The sequence below is a fragment of the Alligator sinensis genome, unplaced genomic scaffold, assembly GCF_000455745.1.
Source record: "Alligator sinensis unplaced genomic scaffold, ASM45574v1 scaffold781_1, whole genome shotgun sequence".
Classification (NCBI taxonomy): domain Eukaryota; kingdom Metazoa; phylum Chordata; order Crocodylia; family Alligatoridae; genus Alligator; species Alligator sinensis.
This window is the reverse complement of record NW_005841845.1, coordinates 3,711,744-3,723,214: the sequence shown is the minus strand read 5'-3', so window position 1 is coordinate 3,723,214 and position 11,471 is coordinate 3,711,744. Positions and strand designations below refer to the sequence as shown.

The 11,471-nt window shown below is 41.0% G+C and overlaps 1 protein-coding gene across 1 annotated transcript in view; it reads right to left on the bottom strand.

The window, feature by feature from the left end:
* The window catches only part of TESK2 (testis associated actin remodelling kinase 2), a 93,336-nt gene extending 82,699 nt beyond the window's left edge, over positions 1–10,637 (bottom strand). Inside the window, exon 1 of the mRNA XM_006015784.3 lies at positions 10,330–10,637. Within this exon, the coding sequence (XP_006015846.1) occupies positions 10,330–10,551 (222 nt within the window). The 5' untranslated portion in view covers positions 10,552–10,637. The remainder of the gene's footprint in view (positions 1–10,329) is intronic.
* Between the last annotated feature and the right edge of the window lie 834 nt (positions 10,638–11,471).

Genomic DNA, 11,471 nt, shown 5'->3' with positions numbered 1-11,471 from the left:
TTCACTCCCTCGTCCAAGTCACTGATGAAGACATTAAAGAGTATTGGTCCAAGGAGCGAGCCCTGCGGGACCCCACTGCCCACACCCTTCCAGGTCGAAACGACCCATCCACCACGACTCTCTGGGTGCGACCCTCTAGCCAATTCGCCACCCACCGGACTGTGTAGTCATCCAAGTCACAGCCTCTTAACTTGTTCACCAGTATGGGGTGGGATACCGTATCGAAGGCCTTCCTGAAGTCTAAGTATACGACATCCACCCCTCCTCCTGCGTCCAGGCGTTTCGTAACCTGGTCATAAAAAGAGACTAGGTTGGTCAGGCACGATCTGCCTGCTACGAACCCGTGCTGGTTTCCCCTCAGCATAAAATTTGTCTTGCCAGGCTCTCGCAAATGTGAGCCTTGATAATTTTTTCAAAGACTTTGCCAAGGATGGAGATAAGACTGACTGGCCTATAGTTGCCCGGATCCTCCTTCCTCCCCTTCTTGAAAATGGGGACCACACTGGCCCTTTTCCAGTCCTCCGGGACTTGGCCCGTGCACCACAAGCGTTTAAAAATTCCTGCCGGTGGCTGTGCAATGATGTCAGCCAGTGCCTTCAGCACCCTCGGATGGAGCTCATCCGGGCCTGCTGACTTAAACGCATCCAGTTCCTCCAAGTGACTCTGCACCATCTCAGGGTCTACGCATGGCAGTCTGGCGCCTTGCTGCTGCCTCTCTACAACCCCAGTGAGAGACTTGTCGTGCCCCTCGCTTAGGAACACTGAGGCAAAGAACTCGTTGAGGAGTTCAGCCTTGTCCCCTCTGTCCGTCACCAATTGTTTCTGCCCATTTAGCAGGGGTCCTTTCTGGAAATTGTGATGAATAAAGACATACCAAAGCAGTTTCCCCGAACGAAGCCCTTTAGTACTGGCATTTTCTACCTACACATGGTGATAGAGTCACGTCTCAATTATCTCTCCAATAAAGCTACAGAATAACTGTTGATTGTAGCTGGAAGGTGTTTTTTCTCCAGCCCTTGCATTATATTGGTAGCTTTTTCCTACCCTTATTCCAGTGTAACATTGATTATCTTCCTCCCCATCTTCAGTGCTAGAAAACTGTATAGGTCTGGCATCAGCATTTAAAAGTCTTGATCCTAGAATAAATCGATAGTGTCTACAGCATAAAAACCATGTCCTCTTTTAGCATTTTAGAAATATATAAAAACAAAATCAAGTCCTTTACAAGCTAGTCACCTAATGGTCTTATGCAGGGCCCACAAACAACAAGGTTATTGTACATCTTCACATCACTGTTTTAAGCAACTATGGAAGGATGGTTACTCTAACACACCCCCTATTTACACTTCAATGCAGGCAATGAATTCATTTTCCTGCTACAGGCCTGGCAATAAGTGTTCATAATGACATGTTAAGAACAAGGGACAGAGAACCTTCAGAGCAAGTGGTAAAGACAAGGAGAAAATGCAGAGCTGGATTTGAGGTTTCCTGTGTGCTTTAGGAAGTTACTAGCTAACTTCTACAGTGTTGCTTTCATAATATTTTAACCCCGCTGCTGGAAATACTTAATTGCAGGTCATTAATACATTCGACTGAAACCTGCTCTGTTGTAGGTCTGCAGAACCATTTAATAAAAGTTGTGGAGCTCAGCACATCAAGCAGTCTAACAGGCACACTCTTACAGCACCGTGTTAGGTGCCCGCAGGATAGGGTTTCCTTGAAGTTAGCCATACATACACACGAAAGAAGTCTTATGCTTGTACACTACTTTGCTAGGTAACTGGAAATGGAGAAAGAAAACATTTCAGGGATATTTGCACAGACAAGGCCTTTCGTCATTTGTCTCACTTTCTGTGATTATTTCTAAGTATAATAAAATAATTGCCAAGATGCTTTAGTGCATGCAGCCTTAATTCTTCTGCCTGACTTCAGGCTAACACAGTTGCCTACCTCTCTTAAAATATCCTACCAAAAGCATGGCGAATACAAAAGCTCCAAAGAACTGTTATGTGTAATGGCCACTACAGAGGATACTTTAAGAGAAGAAGTGTTTCATGTACTAAGGAGGGCAAGGAGAGAACTGTCTGTTAGTATGCTGCAAGTCCAAGGACCAAAAATGTGTTTGCACAAGCAACATGAAGCAAGCTGTGGTTGCAAGAAGCTCCCCCCAATAGACCTCATGGCCTAACGGCTCACGTAATCAAAACCACTATTTTTCCTGTCTTCATCTGTGCACTGAAAATTGTACAAGTGCACCACCCTCTCCACAGATGAATTTTCTGCTTTAAAAAAAAAAAAAAAAAAAAGGAGAGACAGATGGGAGTGGAAGGGGGTCCAGTGAAGTTAAGGTTTAAACCCCGCCCCCGAATATGCAAACTGTATGGGTCAATGATATGCCCTACACAATACTCATCATTTAAATTAAGTCCCAGTTTCTGCTGCAACAGGAATAGATTGGTCTTTACAAATAAAACGTAAGGGCCGTTATCACCTTTTTACATCTGAGCATAAACACACAGGTTTAGTGTGAATATATCATGAAAATCAAACATTTACTCTTTACTTCCAGACTCTGCTTTTCATATCGATTTTTTTTTTTTTTTTTTTTTTTTTTTTTTTTTTTTTTTTTTTTTTTTTTAAGGCCTTCCTGTATATAAATTCACCTAGTGCTAGTGATGGCTGCCATACCAGTGCCTGTCAAGTCTGAAGTCCTGTTTATGCAGAGAACAGGTGCCATATAGACAGCTTTTCTGCAACACGCAGCCAGCATGCATGCTCGAGCCCTGCCAGGGAGGAACCACCTCCAACAATCAGAGGGGGCAGTTTGTCTGCAGGCCAATTCCATTTCTGGCAGTCTCAGCACGAAGACCAATGATGCATAGGCTCGTATTTGTATTTTAAAAACCATTAGAAGTGCAAATATTTTATCATTTACTTTTACCACGTTAACTGCAGATTCCAGTTTTGAAGTGTGCTCCCCACATTAAATTCACGGTTCCCAATCTCTCCTTCAGTCTGGGTCTGTGCATGGATTAATGGTTAGTTATCCCCCTCTCTCTTCTTCACCACATTACTTGTCATCTGCAGTTCCTCCAACACCACTGACACAGCCAATATTGGTGCAAGGGACACTGATGAGTGAAAAGATTTTTTAATGCACTTGAGAGTACCACAGTTCCATTAAAAATATTAGGACTCTCCCATGCACCAGTAACACACAACTTAAATGGATCAATATATTTACTCACTGAAGGAACTTGCAGGATAGCTGCCAACAGTATTCAATTTTACTTCCAATTCGCTGATGAAGTCACTGGTGATTAACATTTGGGAATGACATGTACTGGCAGAAGAATAATATGGCAGTTGCATCAAAGAATCTGGATTATTTGGTAACCTAGGACTATTAAAAAACATAGCCAAATGTAAGATTATTCATCTAGAAACAAGGAATGCAAACCATATCTATGGAACAGGAGGCTGGATCCTGAAAAGCAGCGATTTGGAAAAAGGACAAGCAACTCAAAATGATGTCCCAGTGCAATAGAAAGGCAAGATAGAAGCAACGCAATTCCTGGATGTATAAACAGGGGACAACAAGTATAACTAAGGAACTGATTTCAACTGTGCACATAGCACTGACAAGACAAATATGAGATTACTGTATACCAGTGGTGTCCAACTCATCTGGTTCAGTGGCACAGGGCCAGCCTGCAGAGCCATGTCATCTGGCTCATGGTGCTGTAATTTGGGAGCCACAATGAGTACTGCCACCACCCAAATGGCAGCAGCTACTGCTCCTCCAACTACCAAATTTCTGGCCTTCGGGGCAGATGACACAGCTCCACAGGCCGGATCTAGCGCACAGGCTTTATCTTGCTCATCCCTGACACATCATTCTGGTGACCACAATTCAGACAGAAATACTGAGAAAAATACTGGAAAAAGTTGAAACGCTGCAGAGAATATCCACACAAAAAAGTAATCCAAGTACTGGAGAATTCTGTACTGAGCTCAAGCTGTTTAGCATATTAAAGAGATTCAGAGATGGTTTGAAGATGTACAAGTATCTGCACCTTGGAAATAAAAGGGTATGAGAAGACAATGAATTGAAGATGAAGCCCAACAAGTGTAAGGAGGAAATTAGGTACCAACTGATATCGGTGAGAGCAATTCACCAGTGGAGCAGAGAGTACCAGCAGAAATGATGTATTTGAACACCTGGGGAGATTTAAAACAAGCCACACAAGACAATGCCTTTCTGGGAGACAAGCTTTAGCCAAATGCTATTTGACTCTGTACCAAGTAACTGGTGAAACGTGATGGCATAAGACTGTGGGTTTGACTTTGATACAATGATCCCTTCTGGCTTTATACCCTATACGTCTCTGAAATAGCAACTACTACTCTTAAACATCCGACTTCCCTTGAGGTTATACCTTGTACGCAAAGCACAGCAAGGAGAAAAATACCCCTATAGGCTGTCACTGACGTTCTCTAATCTCCAAAGAAACTTGTAAAATAGACAAATGATCTGTTTGCCTTAATAGCAACTGCAGGTGAAATCCTACCAGCTGGTCCCTCCCACAGCCCGTCAGGCAGTTTGACATATGAACTCACAATTTAGAACAAATGTCCCAATTTTGATCAGTGTAACGTGCTACAGATACAGTATTGAAAAGGAAGGGGAAAGAAATCATGTAGCTCCTGCTAATGTAACAGAATCCCTTGGCAGCATACAAGTTTTTTAAAAGGACTTTTAAACCTACCATTCAGGGCGGATGTGCATCTCAGATGTGTTAAATGTGCATCTTATAAACTTGGCACATCAAGCCAGCTAGCAACATTATTTCCCTTGGGGAATGTTTAAAGGACATTCATTTCCTATATGTGCTTCATAGCACGACTTTCAATACTTTCTTAAGGAATCCTTCTCTGTGCAAGAACTTGGGAAGGGAGAGAACAAAGTGCCTATAGAGGTAGTATTCTCTATGCAGGTTGCAAAATACATCATACATCGACTGCTTCCATCGTTCACCTTAAAAAGTTATCACACATCTTCCAAGCACTTCACAAACATTAAAAAGTCAACACATGCAAAAATAATAAAAATAGAAGCCTAGCTTTAAGCTCACGGGTATATAATTAGGTACCTCCCAGCCGGTTGCTCAGCATTTTTAAGCAGAGTCAACCTACACATTTCTGAGCCTAAATTTAGATGCTTTAAAAAAAATCTTCAAATTCCCACAGTGAGATATTTATCATGGCACTAACCTCCACCTTTGAGTACACGGTTGTTTACCTAGTTACAACATCCAGATAGCCCTGTCCTTCCTCCCTCCTCATACTTCCACTGTACACATTTCCAGTCCCTTAGCAGTTTCACAGGCCACTCTGATTCGCACATCACTGAACAAGACAAGAGCTGGGCAATGAAAACACTCCAAGATGCCCATGCCATTCCAAATGATCACATGGGATATTTTTTTCCCTGCAAAAAGGGGGCAAAAAGAAAAAAAAAGGACAAGCCACAAACTGAGGGTTTTGGAAAATAAAGACATGCCAATGCACAAATTCCACTTTTGGCACCTCTGACATGCACGCCTGTTGCACAGTGGACTGTCATGCCAGGACATGTGCGGCTGAGTCAGGATGTGTGAACGGACTCCAAAGACAAATTGAGTCAGAAAGCGAGGAAGAAAAAAAAAAAAAAAAAAAAAAATCACGCAAAGAGCGCGAAGTAGAAGAGCAAGTCTGAGGGAACAGCAAAGTGTAGGGTTAGGCCAGGCCCGGCTGCCCAAACACCACCTGTTCTGAATCAAGGACTTGTATGGGGAAAACTGGAGGGACAGGCGGCCTCAGTGGCCCACTCCAACTCAAACATTACTAATGAAGTATCCCCACTACAGAATTAACTTGTGCGCGCCAGCTTCCAATTACTTCTCTCCGTCACCAGAGAGAGGTGGAAGTTCTCATCTAAGGAGACAGAAAAGCTGGTAGCAATACAATAAAGTACCATCATTAGCTACTGCACCTTTCTACAACGACACTTAATGTGTTTATCCCACAACCCAAGGCACCCTCTCACTTTTCCTGAATGCCACCAAAGTTTACAATTCTGTTAATGTTGTCAAAGCATGTCTGCAGTACTCTGGAAACTGAGAATTCACAGGGACGGGAAAGACAGAGCTTGGTGGAAATTAAATAAAATGAATATGAGAATAAGCACCACAAAGGATTCTGGGCTGGCTACACTACTCATATTGTAGTCAAGGAGTAAGAAAATCCCAAACCAAAACTTTAAAAAAGGTCACCCAAAAACTTGCAACAGAACACCCAGTCTGTCACAGAATACAGGCTCAATGTAGAATACGTAAAGCCTTGAATAAAGCCAATAAAAAGATTTTGGCAGAAAAAATTTCTAGCAAGAAATTTTGAGCAAGTATTTAAATATACTTGTAATTTTATTGGTAATTATCAGATCTGAACAGAAGAGAAATTAAGGGCTCACATACTTCAGACTGTACAATGCATATTCTATAACGAACAGCATGTTTCATAATGCACTATTTAGTTTCAGTGCATGACACGCATCTCTCCCACGTTAACGGCAGCTCTATTAGTACCTACAGGTCTTGCAATATATTTGTTTCTTAGCTTGAACTTTTAAAGTTTTCTTTTATTAATAAAAGATTCTTCATGCTTAGCACCATTTGAAAAAAAGAGAGTCCTCCATCATTTGCAAAGGCCTGTGGAGCCTAAGCCTGAAGCCAATTAGCCAGCTGCATCCATTATAGTTTAACAGCTGAGAAAAATATTAGGCTTAATGTTTAAGGATACTTAAATTGCTACATGGGTGGCTAATGAAATTCTAGATTAATACTACATGTGGAGGTAAACCCAGAGAACCATCTGTACATAAGTAACTCCTCACTGACATTATGCTATAAGCTTTTAAAAAAAAAAAAAAAAAAAAAATCCACTTCAAATTTTCAGCTGCAGTTTTCATAGGAAGCATTTAAAACAAGAATTGAATAGTGCATTTTAAGCTTACTGTGGCCTACAAAACCACTAATATTAAAACTCACCAAGAATGGCTCATTAGGACATGCATGTTTTCTCCTGCAATTTTGTATTTGCAAAACTAGCATTTTTTTTCTATACTCATATGTATTGCAACCTCCAATTCAAATGCAACCAATTTACACCCACTGTGAAAGACTACACTGAGAAGTGTTTCTTGTGATAATCACTAAAATTAAACAAAAAGAATGAGTCGGTTATATAGCCATAAAACATAGCCTTCAAAATAGGGCTATGTTATGTTAGAGTGCAAAATCTACTTAGTCTGGTGTTTACTACAGACTTAGTGAAATGATATAAAATAAGAGTGGGAATAATCACTCTAACTGAAAAAGTTGATTTTCTGTACTCAATAAGTTGCTTAAAAATCACCTCTAAGATGCTCTTGGATTTGACTTGATGTTGATCCCTCCGCTGGGAGGCTACAGACCAGACTGTACTTGAACTGCACTGAACCATGAGCTCTCTCCTTGCTGGAAGTACATCAAGGCACTCAGCATGAAATCTGATCGTTAGCGCACTTGGATTAGTTGCTTAGGTGGCCACACTGACATCACCACAGGGCACAAAACTTGCCCAAATGAACACAAGCTGTATCTGGATTCATGCCCTGAAACACTTCCCACCCCTTTCCTCCAGAAGGATGAAATAAAACCTTAGCTTCAGTGACAGCAGGGAGGGAAAAAAACAACAAAAAAACCAAAAAAAAAAAAAAAAAAAAAAAAAAAAAAAAAAAAAAAAAACTTGAATATGACTTCACCATGTGGGCATGCTTTGCCCCTCTATAGATAGAGCTGTTGCTTCTAGAGGAACAGGTCCCAGACAGATTACTTTTTCTATCCACACTACCACAGGCTTAGTGTATAAGAGACCCGGGTGAGCTACACAGGGAGATGAATACAACCGACAGCAATTCTACTCGAGGAAAAGACAACGTTTCTCAGGCTGTATGTAAAAGATGAAAAAACCCAAGCCTGTAAGAAAGAGGACAATCATTTTTTTTTCCCCAGACTTGCAGCTGACATCCTGAGCCAAATACCATAGATTTCTCCCAGTTAAAAAAGGCCCCTAAGCAGAACATGGAAGTAAACATCTTCTACCACGCTAAACTGAGTGTTCTCCAAGGATAAGACCATCTCATCCTGAAGCCTTAGGCAACATATCAGCTATCACATATGCTAGCAATTCATTTCTGCTCTACCCAACCCTCACTCTTAAGGGAAGGATTCAGAGAGAACAGCTTTGTTTCCCCAAAATTCAACCATATTATTTCTCCCCACCCTTCCCCAACTCCCAACACTCTACCCATCCCAGGGAGCAAGCATTCGCCTTCTCCTCAAGGATCCTCTCCCACAACATCTGCTAATATTGAACAGAGGAAAGCCAGCTAGTTAACCTAAAAAACCTGTTTGTGCAGCATGGATATGGCCAAACTGCAATAATTTCTACAGTCCCAGCTGCAGTTAAGCAATGGTAATCGCCCTCAATACTGCTAGGACATCAGTCCCTTCTCTGGATACCTGGAAATATGTCCAGCTCTTGTCTACTCCGTGCCCGATTAGACTGCAAGTTCCATCTTCTGGAAAGCATCAAGACATAACAAGGTATATAAGCACTCAGGAATCCAATTCAGATACTAAGGTTTAAAAAAAGTAATACCAAGCTCTATGCCTTTTTTTTTTTCCAGTTGTTCAAATATTGAAATAGGGTTGACCCATCTAGCAGTAAACCTCATGGATAATCTTCTATATTCCTGTTAGTTTTGAGGGGTTTTTACATATTTTCTAAGCTATTACTGCTGTGTGTGATCTACTACTGTATGTAAAAGTATAGCAGTTCAACTACTGTACATGTCATTACAATGATTTCAATTACTTTGGAAAGATCTAAAAACATAAAAATGGAAGCACAAGCACTCAGATCTACTGCTAGTACACAAGTAATATTGATTTAAACAACAAACAAGCCACTCGAACCCTCCAGACGTACAATGACCTACACCACTTGCCCCATGATAATCTTATCAAGTGACGTTAAACTTCACAGGTATAGTTACCAAGAGTTTATTTAATGCAATTCTTTTCATCTTAATCCAAAACCCATATAGTTACATACAAAGTATTAAATACTTCTGTTCTGCCAGAGTGGCATAAAGTTAAATCTTGTTTTATTATATACATTTTAAGTTGTAATTTATGAACTTATCTGCAGCTTTAGGCAAGGTGGAATTAACATTAAATATCACATGGTATAAGACTACCAGAAATGTAGCATCACAGATGAAAATGCTGGAAAAAAAAAAAAAAAAAAAAAAATCCTCAGGTCACAGAAATACAAGATGCAATTTTGATTTTATCCAAAGCCATAATCTGAGACCAAAAAAAACTATTTAACTAACACCTGAAAAGACCCAAGTCAGACCATTTTAATTTGTGCCATGGAGGTAGGAGACAGATTATTTAAAAGAGCTTAAATATTTTTCATGGCCTAATAAAAACGAGCAAAAATCCAAAGAACTATAAACCTTCTAGAAACCTCAGCACAGCAGGAACACGCCTGACAGACACAGGATTGCATAATCTCAACTTTGGTTTTATGGCTTTTATTGATTTTCCAAATACCAAGGAGAAGCAGGTCACTGACAACCCCGGATCTGCTCAAAGAATCAAAGATTTATTGTACTGAAAAACTGAGCGAGTGAACGGAGGAAGTAAAGAGAACAAAAAGAAGCAGAAGACAGCCAGTGGTTACAGATGTGCTGTGCCGTGCCATAAGACATGTTGTTTCAGAGACGACAGTCACATGCTGAAATCCCGACATGCCTGCTTCTCCTGTTAGTAGGCAAAGATAATCAACAACCTGTACTACAGAAACAAGTGCAGTCCTGTGAGGCTGATTACCAAGCCAAATGGAAGTCATCCAAACCAGGAGTTCTCTCATACAAGGCATCTATATTTAATAAATTACATACACACATATTAAATATGCATGAGAAAGTAGCAGCCAAGCCCAAAGTTTCCCTGGTTCCCCCCAGCTCTTCTGCAGCTTCCCTAAAATAAGTGACCCACAATTTTATAAATAAGCAGAGACAGGTAAAAGAACATTTATGCCACTTGCCAAGGTTCCCATCAATCAGTCACCCCAAGCAAAGCATGTACAAGGACTGCAAAGGACTACAGAGAGAGTCCTCGTTCAGAGCCTCAAACACATTCTCTGCACTAGCACCATGAAAGATTAGCCACCCACCTTGAACACCTCAGAGAAGAAACCAGAGCCTATTTTCTCGCAGGTGAAGTCATCAAGACGTGTAAGTCTGGAAAAGGCACTTATCAGGGCTCTGTACGAAGAGGTGCAAACTCTCCCCATCTGGGACACAGTCCCATCACCTCCGCCACCCCCATCAAAATCCTCAACGCGCTCCAAGCGTGGTGGAAATCCCGCGATTGAGTTCCGTTTACTTCGATCCATTTTGTACAGAAGTTTTCCTTATGTGAAGGAAAGGATCTCTCACATCTTAGGTGCTGGATTCGTTTTTCTTCCGTCTTTGCTGGATGCTAAACAAAAAGAAAGAAAAGAAAATCAGACATGACCGATTAGCTACCATTATCATAAACATAGCCGAGGAGCTCAACTCAATTCACATCAGTTTACCTTCCAATTTTTTGCTCTATTTTGGCAACACAAATCAACAAATAAGCGTATACAGCATCAGGGAATAGTTTCATCTCGTCACAGAGATGAACAGGACTGTCTAAAGAGCATTCTCCATCTAAGAATGCCTTGTACTTCCAGATATTAAGGAGACAGACTTGGTACTTTGGGCCCAAAAATTTGATAAGAAAAAAAGTTCCCTTATAGAAGGGATTTTGTCTTCTTCATAAGACATTCTTCAGTGCATGAAATAAAACCACTAATATTTATTAGTCTGTAGACCAAACGGGGGAGGGAATATTTTTTGCTTTAGTCAACATCAGTAATATTTAATAAACAGCTCATAAAAGTCCACTGCCAGCATGAGAGGCACCATCCTGAGGATGGACTAGCTGTTTCCTGAACCTAAAACCAAACCAACTTCCAGTTCAATTAAAGGAGAATCTACTGTCGCTGACATTAATAGTGGCAGCACCTACACCCTTCCTTACATGAGAGCTTCAGGACCAACTCTTCACCTGGTATAGTCAGTCCTAGCTCCATTGCACTTACCAGAGCTAGTTAACACCGGCTGACGGTTTAGCCCCAAGCTTACGCAAGTGATGCTGCTGCATAGGGGGGGAAAAAATGCTCTCAAGGTAAAGTGCCAGAGTGAGCGTTTTGTTTTTTTAAAACCTACATTATTTTCGACTCAGCTAAAACACAGGAAATAAGTTATATTTGCCAAGTAAAAAAAA